The sequence below is a fragment of the Lycium ferocissimum genome, chromosome 11 (assembly GCF_029784015.1).
Source record: "Lycium ferocissimum isolate CSIRO_LF1 chromosome 11, AGI_CSIRO_Lferr_CH_V1, whole genome shotgun sequence".
In the NCBI taxonomy this organism is placed as follows: domain Eukaryota; kingdom Viridiplantae; phylum Streptophyta; class Magnoliopsida; order Solanales; family Solanaceae; genus Lycium; species Lycium ferocissimum.
This window is the reverse complement of record NC_081352.1, coordinates 55,328,980-55,342,417: the sequence shown is the minus strand read 5'-3', so window position 1 is coordinate 55,342,417 and position 13,438 is coordinate 55,328,980. Positions and strand designations below refer to the sequence as shown.

At 34.5% G+C, this 13,438-nt stretch overlaps 1 protein-coding gene and 1 long non-coding RNA gene across 2 annotated transcripts; one reads left to right on the top strand and one right to left on the bottom strand.

Moving 5' to 3' along the window:
- The first annotated feature begins 3,465 nt into the window (after positions 1-3,465).
- Positions 3,466-4,388, top strand: LOC132037430 (auxin-binding protein ABP19a-like). Its single transcript, XM_059427950.1, has one exon. The coding sequence runs from the start codon at positions 3,500-3,502 to the stop codon at positions 4,133-4,135; it is 636 nt and encodes a 211-aa protein (XP_059283933.1). The 5' UTR covers positions 3,466-3,499; the 3' UTR covers positions 4,136-4,388.
- A 6,148-nt stretch (positions 4,389-10,536) lies between these two features.
- Positions 10,537-12,837, bottom strand: LOC132036947 (uncharacterized). The gene is made up of 2 exons (XR_009409715.1): positions 12,589-12,837; positions 10,537-11,790 (listed from the first exon to the last, which is right to left on the bottom strand). It is a non-coding gene; the product is annotated as an uncharacterized LOC132036947 (long non-coding RNA).
- Between the last annotated feature and the right edge of the window lie 601 nt (positions 12,838-13,438).

Here is a 13,438-nt window from a genome sequence, read left to right as displayed (position 1 = left end):
GCCATAGAATTAAGCACTAAATTAGGACCAATGGACTCAAATATGCAGTTGGATAAAAGATAGGACAAACCAACTTCAATTTTCCTTCGGATTTTTGTCACAGTAGCGAGCAGGCCGACCATTCCTATTCATTATTGTCTTTGTATCTTCTTATTGGGCTGGATCAACTGTGCTATTATATTGATTAAATAGTCCATTTCTGGCTGCAAAACTTATCCTTTTCTTTGGCAGCACCTTGTTCAACTTTTAAATTTGCCATAGGCTATAGGTCCATGAACAGATGATCCATAACATTTTGCAGAGCTTTTGTACGTTTCTACCTACAAATTAAACATGGTATAAACCTGTTGAAAATTAGAGTATCTTACGTTATTCTTATAAAAAAAGTTATAGTATATCATCATTATTTCTAGTGCGAATAAAGTTCACGATGATAATGTTAAAAAAAAAAAATCTACATATAAGGTGTTGTCATACTATTAATAGTATGAGACCTTTTTGCAAGATTTTTCATAAGATGTCACAATTTAAAAAGTTAACAAATAAAATTATAATATTAAAATACACAAAATAATGTGCAGAAATTGCAATTTTACAGAGGAGGGTGAGCACTTTTTTTTTTTTTTTTTATTAAATTAGGATTTTAAGTTTGCTGAAATAATTATCATATCATATGAGATACTACTCCCTCTGTCCCAATTTAAGTGTCTTATTTTTCTTTTTTGTTTGTTTCAAAAAGAGTATCTCTTTTTATATTTAGTAATTTTTGGCAAGTTTAGGACCACAAGATTTAGAAGACTACACACATCTTTAATTCAAGACCACAAGATTTAAAAGTCTTTCTTAAACTTCATCCCAAATCAAACTATGACACTTAAATTGAGATGAAGGGAGTACTATTTTATTTCGAAAGACGTAAATAGTTATATCCTATTAGGTTAGTTAATCTTTACCGTTTAAAAGGTCAGAGGATACCCCCTGATAACTATTTTTCCTATAACAAAAAAGCTGGTTTAAAAATTTTAATACGTCGCAAGAGGATCAAATACTCGACGTCGATTGACAAGGCGCCTGACCACCAAGCTATGAAGTGCTTGTTGTAAAGCAGTGTCATTTTTATTCTGTATGTTCAATTTCGTACGTAAGTGTGTATATGTATCTAATGAAATTTTCCGACGAACACAACTTTACTCAAAGTAGATCTTTCCCTGGTTTGATACAGAGCAGACAATATCACAATATGTTAAAAATATCTTTGAATAACTTAACCCAACAACTAGTATCCGAGTTGATGGTTCCGCAACATGGCTAGAGTGATGACATGGAACTCAGTTTACTATCTTTACCATGCCAAACGGCCAAGGTAGTTTGAAGACACATGCCCACAAGAAGAAGCTAGCTCAGGCCTTCGATGGCCGTGAATGCTTGGTCATGTGGGTGATACACCATGAATGAAAAAAATTGAACCTTGGATCGTGGTAATGGGAGCTAGAGGGGGAGACTCGTAGAACATATGGTGATTGGCAGGTGGTTATTACTTTGAGGTAGAAATTATTGAGTGTAGAAACAAAGTCTCACATTGATAATTGATAAGAAATGGAATCCACACTACTCTACTAATTGGTGTACTAAGGCTTTTTTGGAAATATCATGCAAGCTTGGTGAAAACGGATAATATATATCAAACTATAATAAGAATATTTTTAGGATGACTTAGCCTAACACTTAATATTTTTAGTAGGAGTGTCAAATGGGCGGGTTAGGCTGAAATTGACCCAATTAAAATAGGTTAAGGTAATAAATGGGTTTAAACATTGGCCCAAAAGTTACTTGGGTTGAAATGGGTTAATTTGAATTGGGCTAAAAATACCCGGCCCGGATTTAATTGACCCAATTTTTTTGAAGGGTCTATTTCTAGAAAAACATTTTTCGCGAAGAATATTTTTCTTGAAAATTATTTTCGCAGATTTTTTGTGAAAAATATTTTTGAGGAAAACATTTTCCGTGGTAAATATTTTCGAGAAAAACATTTTTCGTGAAAAATATTTTCCTTCATATTAAACATATTTTCGTGAAAAATGTTTCCCTTCATATTAAACATACCACAAACTTATAAGATACATGATACAAGAAAAGTGTATAATTAAAAAAATAAAGTAAATCTCAAGCAATAAACCCAAATTTAAGTAAATCTTAAAAAATTAGGGTAATTGAAATTGGAGATCACTTTAAAATGAGTTGACGATTAAAATAATAATATGAAATTATTTTAAATTTCAACCCATAAAATTTTTATGACGTTAGTGTATATCACCTCAAATTAAATTTGACACCCCTAATTTTTAAGATGACTTGGCCTAACACTTAACTTAGATGATGCAAAATGACTAGTATATAATACATCGATCGTGTGCACGAGGTTAAACCCTTTATTAAAATATATAAAGAAGCCTGTTTTACCTTTATATACCTATCTTATTAAGAAACTATTAGTATAACATAACTATATAAGGATTACAAGATTACCGCAACTAATAAATTAACCTTGGTAAAATCAAAACGCCCTACAAGATTACTGCAACTAATCAATTAACTTTAGTACAATCAAAACTGCGTACAAGATGGGGAGCGTACAAGATGGGGAACTTATAATATCCACACATTTGAATTAAGGGCCACCCATTTTTCTGTGTCAGGAGACTTTCAGATACCCCTTTTTAGTTGGCAAATGTCTCTTTGTGGGTGAAAAAACAAATGTCTCTTTGTGCCCTTCAAATTGTTTTTTGTCCATGTGCTCCTATGGACCTCGTCACCTCGACCATATCCAAAGATATTTTTTCGTTCACCTTGAACGAACGATCCTTCTTCTTTCAGTGCTTTCCTGTAAAGAAGATATTTTTTCCCTCAAAGTACAAATGCAGTTCTTGACAAAAAGATAAAAACAATTGTTTTGCAAAACTAGATGTTGGCATAGTGTATCAATGACGCTGATAGTTATGAAAAGAAAATAGCACTATCTTTGTCTTTAAGAAATCATTTAGCAGAAGAAAAAAATCAACAATTCAATGATACTGTAGAATGCTAAAAACTTAAAATAGGTAAAATATAATTAGTGCCCAGTCATTGAACTTGTTGACATGTTTTTCACGAAAATACTTCCCTTATAGTAACTCCTAAGTAATTGGAATATTTTTGTTGAATTATTTTAATATACCTGCTCCTTCGAACAAATTCCAACAAAATCTCATAAAAGAGAGTTCTTGTATTCTTCTTAATTTGACAAAAAAAAAAAATATCCTTCACATGCAATCACAGCCCAAAATATGTCGCTTCCTTCATACCCTAAAAGCACGTGAAACCCTCATCAGCATGGCCTGCCATATCTCTATCAACCAATAGAAGTAACGCAAAAAATAACATCCATGCAAATTCAACCTCTATAAAACCCTATCAAGATAACAAACACTCCTCATCAACCAAAACAAACCATCTTCACAAAATGTATTTCCAAGCCTTCTTCATCTTCTCCCTTATCTTCATCTCCTCCTCTGAAGCCGCTGTCCTCGATTTCTGTGTCGGGGACTTGAACTTGCCTGACGGTCCCGGTGGTTACGCTTGCAAAAAACCTTCCAAAGTAACTGCTGATGACTTTGTATTTTCCGGCTTAGCAACTCCAGTTAAGCTAAACCCTATCATCAAAGCCGGGGTAACTCCTGCATTTGCTCCACAATTTCCAGGACTCAATGGCCTTGGCATATCAATGGCTAGGCTTGATTTGGCTATAGGTGGAGTTATCCCAATGCACACACACCCTGGAGGATCCGAAGTGCTTTATGTTGTCCAAGGAAATATTTGTGCTGGATTCGTTTCGTCCTCAGACAACAAAGTTTTTTTCAAGACCCTTAAACCTGGAGACATTATGGTTTTCCCACAAGGGTTGTTGCATTTCCAGATTCATTCAGGGAAAAGTCCAGCTGTGGCTATGATTTCATTCAGTAGCCCAACACCAGGTCTTCAAATTACAGACTTTGCTCTATTTGCTAATGATTTACCTACTGAAATTGTGGCAGCTACCACGTTCCTTGATGCTGCTACAATCAAGAAGTTGAAGGGAGTTCTTGGTGGCACCAACTAATGAAGAAAACTTGTTTTTGCTTTTTTAATTGGAATAATTTCGATGAATCTTTAATTGGGGTCTTTTTGTTTAGGTTTATTTTAGTTGTGTCCGAAAATTTCATGCCTTTGATGTCTTGTTCTGGCGTGTCTTGTTTGAGTGTCAATTTGTTGAATTTGGTTTCTGGATTCTAGTTACCTTTGTCATTTGTTTGCAAGGTATCAATTCAGTTCATGTAATTTATTTTCTTTAATAAGAATTTTAGTTTTATGCATTGATGCCGTAGATAAATATAGTACCTCTAGTACCCAATCAGGTCAACTTAAGGTACGTGCAAGTAAAACCATCAAGTGGTCATGATCACCTCATAAAAACGGTACCCAATTACGTACCTACTCATTAAACTATAGCTTTTGGGACCATATTTTGAAGATTTGTTTTCAAATCTTTGTTTGGCCATAAAATTTTAATAGATTCTGAAAACAAATCTTCAAATCCCAAATTCTGGCTCAAACCTGTTTTTGGGCCAAGATCTATGTTTTGGCCTTTAAAAAACTATCCCAAACTTTTGTATTTTATAAAAAAAATCATCTATTTATGACCCAACTAATTCTATCTATGATGTTCCTCCATTAAAGCTGTATCTACCATGTTTCCACAATTAAAGCAGTCTTTTATATAAAGTGAACAAGCTAAGGTGTGCCCAAACAGTAGAAGAAGAAGAAACCCTAGGGAAAATTGATCCGGTGCGAAGATAAAAATGCATCTTTGTATTGTAATTTGAACTGTAGTAGCTAGTAATTAAGTGTGTTATTAGCAGTTGTTATTAAAATATCATGTTCTGCATATTTTGGGATTAACAAGTATGTATGTTTTGTATGGTTGGGTATTCTTGATAGTTTTTAGAACTTATAGTTATAAGTAATGTTTCATGTTTTCCAAAACAAAAAGTGAAATATGTTTTGAAAAACTATGGCCAAACGCATTTTCAAAACTTGGAAAACTTCACCCAAATCAAGTTTTTCAATTATTTTTTGGGAATCTATGGCCAAACGCTACCTAAATCTTTCTTTCCGATTCATTTTTTTTCTTAAGACGCGATACTCAAATCTAGATTCACTCAAATGTAGATTCTTGTAATTATTCCCGTCTCAATTTAAGTGTTTTACTTTCCTTTTTGGTCTGTAAAAGAGTGTCTTTTTTTATATTTAGTAATTGACAATTCAAACATCATACATGACAAATTTATTAGCACAAGATTCAAAAGATATTTTAGTACATTATACACATCTTTAGTTTAGGACCACAAGATTCAAAAGTCTCTCTTTATTTCTTAAACTCTGTGCATGTCAAGTCATACTAAGACTCTTAAATTGTGACGGGGGAGTAATAGTGTAAAAAAGAACTATGCTTTTACATATATATAACTTAAATCCTTTCTTTTATTTCATTCTGAACGTAGTATAATATAAGTATAAATTTGGAATTTCATATGATAGAACATTTTTTCAATAAAGCAGAAAGAGGTGATCATTATTTACTACTTAATCAAAACATATGCAGAGGCGGCCTAGACCAAAATCTCTCTACAAATTAATATAATTGAGACTTATTACGGGCATACCCTCAATCTCTTTCGACAATCTCTTCAGAATATATAGTCATTATTCTAAACCACATTATCTATTGATCAAGAGTTAAAATTGAGAATACGTTGTTCGATATGATTATCTATCTTTATGGTACGTCCACATGATCCTTTACTCCATGTACTAAACGATAGTGACAACTGCAAAACCTGTCAATTTAGAGAGATAATTGATGTTAATGACAACTTATGTAATGATGTTATATACAGCACATGGTTTTCTGAAAATATGTCATTACTTTTTCACAATCCATATTAGGCACTAAAAATAAATTAATCAACCAAAAATTCCACCTCCAATTCATGAGTACTTAACCAAATATTTGTCGCGGAGTTTCACATTTGCGCTTAAAACTTCTCAATGTAGCATTGATCTTGATTACCAAGACATAGAAAAAGATAGATGAATGTGTTGGGCTAAGTCATTTGAGAAGTGACTCTTAACATGATAATTAATATTGTTCACTTTAGATAAAGTCCATGCGATTTTTCTAAAAATCTCAAACGATTATGAATATTACTAAAGTTATATATATGTAGATTTCTTATTAACTTCCAAGATAAGACTCTACTCCAAACCTAACAAAATAGAGATAAAAGATACTTTTCAGAAGCTACCCACCAAAACATCATCTTAATGGATGTGTGGAAAAAAAATAGTTCATGGCTCTAGCTAGAGCTGTCAATATGGGTTTGGCCCGCGAGGCCGACCCAACCCAACCCTTTATTTAAGTAGGGTTGAAATTTATTTGGCCCCATATAAAAGTGAGGCTCCAAAAGCCCGACCTCTCTAACTTTTACCTCAAGGGTTGGTAAAGGCCGCCCCGCGGGTGGCGAGAAAAGAATAATAAATTAATTAATTTTAAAAAAAAAATATAAGTAAATTGAACAAAAAGATAAAAAGTAATGAGAAAAAAAGAATGTACTTACTACTAAGTAGTAAATTAGAAACTAGAGTAATACTTTTTAGTCTTAGAATTTATATTATGTTTAATTTCTTTTGAACGTGATCTGAATTAGTGTAAAAAATAATAATTTATATTTGTTCTCTTAAATTTTTTCTTCTATGATATGAATTTGCGCAAGAATGGGTTGTAGAAGATTCTATTTCATATTGCAAAAGCTTACGTATTCAAATTATCAAAAAATCGCTTAGCAATGTTATTTCAAAAGACGAAAAATGTTAAATTTGGTACAGTCTGTCCTGGCATAACTTTCAATTTGGTTGAGGCCATTTTGCAAGCCCTTCAATTAAAAAAAGTAAAATCCTAGCCCATTTAATTCTTTGACCCTTTAGAGCTGGATTGGGTTAGGCTGGGCCAGCTCATATTGACACCTCTAGCTCTAGCATATCCAGCTCCTTTGTTTCTTGCGGAAACAAGGATATTCTCCTTTCGTTATAATTAGGCCTATTCTTACTCCACACATCTTGTACTTTACCGTCTTCTGCCTCTATTATATAATTTGGTACATACTGCCATGAAATTAAGAACAAGTAACGTTGTAGGGTTCACATATAGACTAGGCTTAAAAAAATCAGGAATCCCTCCACGTTTAATAAAAAGTTTCGAATGGAGAAATTCTTTAATTGGAAGTGTTTTCTTTCTTAATAGGACATGGCCCACACTACTCGAAACTTGATTAGACGGTCCCCACGAATTTTAAATGGCAAATGGTTAATTAAAAAAAAAAAAAAGGGCTTCTGGTTTTCCACTTCCAAGACGATCACCAAACAATCCATGTCTTGTATATATGCCGGGATCATTTGTCCAAAAAAAAAAATATCTTAAGAGCACGTTTGGTTAGTAGAAGAGGTTTCATTGTTTGGTTGCTTCTTTTATCTTTCGCATAAAATAATATTCGCATAAGTTATGTGAGAATCTATGTATTATTTTATGTAGAGATACAATGCGGAATAACAATACAGGTATTAATGTTTAGTAATATACGGACTGAAATAACATTGGTAAAAATTCCCCCACACTCTTCACATTTATTCTTATTTCCTTGAAAATATCCAGTAAGAAAATATATCCGCGCAACTAATTAATCTTACATTACTAATTAATCACTATTTTATAAACTCTGCATTACTAACTTCTACGGTACTAATTCCTGTTTTATTAATTTCTACCCAACTTATCTACGAACCAAGAGACTCATTAATTAGTCTATTAGTCTTAATGCTAAAGCTGCTACCTACTCTTAACAAATAACTAGTATATATTTACTACTCCTCCCGGCCATCTCATAATAGTTTATTTCCACACATACTTATTGAGTCATGTCCAAACATTATGTCTAGATTCAAGGTTAAGGTTAAGAAATAATTTTGACTTTCCATAATACCGCTCTTAATAATATACATAAATGTGGGCCGGGGTCATTGTAAACTTTTAATAAAATGGTACGAAGTGGAAACTTAATGGCTTTTCAAATCTCAAGTACAGAGTAAGGACTCATTTGTTTCCACTTAATGAAAGTCTTAATCATTCAGATCTCAGTTGTTAAGTTTGTTTATTTCCATTCAGTGCATTTTTTTTTCATTTTACAACCACTTAATGAGTCTGAATAGATCTGAATGATTAAGAGCTATAACAAAGTCTTAATATTATTAGGATGTCTATTCAAGAATTTTTACTAAGATGACAGTTCATCACTACTCCATCCACTTTCACCGCTAATTGTTTCACCCACCTCATTATCGATTAACTACTGCCGCTGCCCACTGTTATCAACTACCATTCCCCACTACCCATAGCTTTGAAAACTGTGAACCTAAGCTAAGAATCCATTGATGATGAACGTAACTTAGAAGCTTAGCTTGAGAAGAAAGAAGAAGACATGTAGAGAATGAACTCAATGTTGTGTTGATCAAAATGAAAAATGGTTGAATGAATGAATGAATTACTACAGTGTTTAGGCTATATATGTATCTACACGTGTATTCAAAAATATGTAATAACAAACTCCTACTCCACTAACTACTTCGGCAGCTCATTAAGAGCTCATCAACCTCTTAACTAACTTGCTAACAATTAACTCCTTAACTAATAGCTACGTACTTACCAATCTTTTGATCAAGTAATTCCAGTCTCAACACATTCCCTCAAGATAGTAGATGCAAAAATATTTAGCACTCCCAGCTTGGACAACAAATACTCATGGTGTGCTCTCAACAATTCCTTAGTCAGGATATCTGTTTGTTGTTCCTTAGAACTGATGTGGTGTGTCTGAACTAGGATTGCTGTACCTTTTCTCTTATCAAATGGCAGTCAATATCTATGTACTTTGTCCTCTGATGGTACAGATTTTGTCTCTATCTGCAAGGTTGTTTTGCTATCACAATACAGATAAACGGGTTCCTTTATTTCAACTCCCAATTCTTTGAGCAGTCCTATTTACCACACCAGTTCTCACAATGTTGAAGTCATGCTCCTGTTCTGATTTTGGTGTACTGCTTGAGACAATGTTCTGTTTGTTTGACTTCCATGATGTGATTGACTTTCCAGGCTTAGCCTCACTATGAAACATGTTATTGATTTCCTGGTGTTGGGGCATTATGCTAAATTAGTACCATAATATGATGTCAAGATATAATATCTATCCCTACTTATTAAAATGCCCATACCAGGTTCTCTTGGTACATATCTCAGAACTCTTAGGGTTGCTTCCCAGTGTGATCTCTTTGGCTGTTGCATGAATTAATTAAGAGTTTGCACTGCCAATTAAAGGCTATGTCAAACCAAGTTAAAGTTAATTATAAAAGCTTTCCTATCAGATTTTGGTACTTACCCTTGTCTTCCAGTGGCTAATCATCCTTTGATCCAGTCAGATAATTCAGGTCCTTTGTTATCAACTTCTGGTTAAACTCGAAAGGGTCCAAGCTGGCTTAGAAGCACTTAAACTTTAATCTGCAATCACCTCCAGGGTATATTTTCTATGGTTCATCAGAATCTCTCTGTGTGACCTAAAAAATTATATACCTAAAATGTATTTCAATTTTCCAAAACCATGCATCTTGAAGGTCTTCCGCAAATTTGCCTTGATTGAGTCTATCAAGCGTATATCACTGCTATGAACATCATGTCATCTACATAGACTAGGACCATCAGTATGCCACTTTCATGTCTTCTGGTAAAGAGAGAGTAGTCAAAACAACTTTGAGTAAAGCCAAGATGAATCAATGCATTTCTTAATTTCACATTCCATTGCCTACTTGTTTGTTTCAATCCATACAAGGATTTAACAAGCCTACAAACCATGTCAAGTTTCTCCCCCTAGTTTGTAAATCCTTTTGGCAACTGTATATACACTTCATCATGTAAATAATTTTGTAGACAAGCATTTCAGACATCTATTTGTTGGATTGGCCAACCAGCAGCTGCCGCAGTTGAAACAACAAAACTCATAGTAACAATTTTCACCACATGTGAGAATGTTTAATCGTAATCTAGCCCTTCCTGTTGGTTGTAGCCCTTCATTACCAACATGTACTTGTACCTCTCTATCCCACCATTAGCTTTGTATATCACCTTATTTACCTATTCTGCTGGGGTGTGTACACATAAGTCCTCTGCTGTAGCATCCCATGAGAATGGAAAAGGTCACTATATCTTGTGTTCACAAACTCTTTCTCATTATCTAATATAATGACCTTCACTATTTTATTAAAATGATTGTGCACCGTTTGAGAAATTGTCTCGGCACTACTATATTATTAGATTTTAACTTGAGTAAAAACAACCAAGTAATCTGGAGTGATCATCAACTATAGCAAGAAACATCTTATTTCCATCAAAGGTTTGTACATTATTGTAAGGACCTCACACATCAATATGTAACAACTAAATTTTCTAATGCGATATTTGTACTTCTAGTAAATGGCAACCTAGTATGCCTAGCTAAGAGATAAATAGAACAATTCTCTAACACATTTAGACTATTAAGATGTGCCAAGCCAAAGATTTGTCTGATTACTCCAACTGGGAGTGTTTCATCTTTCTCTGCTGAAGTCCAACATCTTCTTTGTTTGACCTTGTGTGCATTCCTATGTTTGTTAAATTGGTGATTGCGGCAGGAGTTTGAGATAGCAAGTAGAGTCCATCTCTCATTCCCTACCAGTCTCTTTGACCTTCCTACTGTAAAGGTCCTAAAACACACAAAAATCAGGAGAAAAAGGGACGGAACATTTTAACTCCCTAGTGATTTTAGAAACTAACAACAAATTATATTTGAAACATGGAATGTACAAAACATACTCAATTTTTCTCCCACCTGTAATTCTACAAGATCTAACATGAGACATCTTAGTGACATTACCAATTGATAGATGAACTTTCTATACCTTTGTACTATTGAGTCTAACCTTATTCTCCAGCATGTTCAAGTCAAAGATCATGTGATTGGTGGATCCTGTATACACAATTCTTTCTCATTTATCAGAATTAACTAAACATGCATGTAGAGTACCTGCCATATTAGATGAGCATTCCTTAATGTTATCTTTGGTCAACAACCTTAGAATTTGATTATACTGATCTGGGGTGAAATATAAAGACTGAGTTGAGTCCATAACACGCTTATTACTGAACTGTCCATGATCTTCTTCTTATGTCTCCTATTTGTCTTCATTGTTACATTATGACAGCAGTCTTGCCAAACTTCTTTTGAAATTTAAGCAACAACTCTATAACATCCTGCTCGAGTATGCCCCTTTAATTAACAAAAGTCACACTTTAGGTTATAGTTCCTTTGCATGTCTAGTAGACGTCAATGCAGTCATCTCTATTATCTCTGTTGAAACATGTATTGGTGATGCTTCTCTGAGTCTTCCTTTTGATCAACATCGAATATAATGAAGGAACTAGAACCATCATCCAGATCTGACCTCGTGCTTGCTCATAAGTTTCATTTAATCCCATCTAAGTATAACCACTTCTACCTTTGTACGAAATCAACAAAAGCTCAAGACTTCTCACAGTCAAATCAAGAATCTAGGGCAAAGAGTTTAACTCAACCCAAGGAACTTGTATACGGTAAAAACAGGATTAATGTTAGACCGGTGAGACCGGGATCAAGGGAAGGAAGAAACAAGCACGAGCGCAAAGACTCTTTCGGGCCCGGGGTATTGCATCAGAAGAAGTCAGAGGAAAATCGTATGGTCCGATTTATCCGGGACAAACTCCTCATCACAGCCAGTCCGATTTCTCCATGGCCGAGTTGATCGTGGCCGTTAGCCCGGTTTCTCCATGACCGAGTTGATCGTGGCCGTTAGTCCGGTTTCTCCATGACCGAGTTGATCGTGGCCGTTAGTCCGATTTCTCCATGACCGAGTTGATCGTGGCCGTTAGTCCGGTTGATCAGTTACAAAATTGCCACGTGTCAAGACCGTTCTGCTGCCAGTCGTACGGGTGTCAGACCGTACGGCCCAACCTTATCCTTTTAGGGTTTTCTTTATTCTAAAGGGGTTTATGTTGTATAGAAGGGAAAACTATATATAGGGGGGCATTTCCCTACTTTGAAGGGCTGGCTTCTTAAGATCTAGAATATCGTAATATCAAAGCATACATTAAAGCATTGTTTTTCTTTCTCTTCGGTCCGAATCTGTGGAGTTATAACCCTTTCAATATCATATTAGCTTTAATCATCAACGTTTACATCTTAGCTCAAGTTGTTGATAAATATATATTCATACACATATTCTTGTCTTTACATACGAATTCTCACACGTTCAGATTAGTCCAAAAAAGATTAAAGTTTATCCACTTATCCTATACCTCACTTACAAATTCAATTGATTGCCTAAATTTTGGGTAAACAGAACTCATAATTATTTTAAAAGACCAATCTTCCCCAGTACCTTGTTGGGTCGGTCAATGATACGTGCTGAGCATGTCTTTTTTTTTTTTTTTACTCATGCTACACTTGCTTCACCTTTGTGTGCAGGTTAAGCTGCCATGTTGTGGGTTCGTGAAAGAGCATTGGAGATTATTCCAGTGTTTCAAGGTTGAGTTGTCAGCTAGTCTGTGGTAGCTTAGAGTCTTTATCTCTGTACTCAGTCTTAACGAGATGTTGTATTGTTCTAACTTGGAAACTCTTTATTTATGATTATTTTGCTATTTTTTATTTTTGCTTTAATATATCGATATTGTTGTTACATTATTGGTTACCGGAGTAAGGTTAGGTGTCATCACGGTCAAGGTAGAATTTTGGGTCGTGATACTTTTAGCTGCATAAATAAGATTTTAGCCAAAACGATGGAGTTACAACTGTGTATTTGTTTTTATTTCTTTAGATTCTTTAGATACATTAACTAGGGGTGTCAAATATGATCCAAAAATTGATGGTGCCCAACCCGCCCAAAATCTTATGATTGGGCACAAGATAATTTTGTATTGGGTTGAATTTTAGCCCGCAACACAACCCGTTTTTAAATGATCTCAATGTTAGCCCAATACTATTCTAACCCATAAATAACCTAAAGAATCGCCCAATTTTAAACCCTTTTTTTTTGCGTGGATTTCCCTTCAAAGGCGCTAGTCTTTAATTTTTGTCCTTCGCTTAAAAAAAGTGGCCGAAAATACCCCGAGTTTCTGGGTTCGAACCCCCGCTCAGTCAAAGAAAAAAATAAATTTTGCAAGGCAAGGCTTTCGCGAAACCTCGGCCTTAAGGCC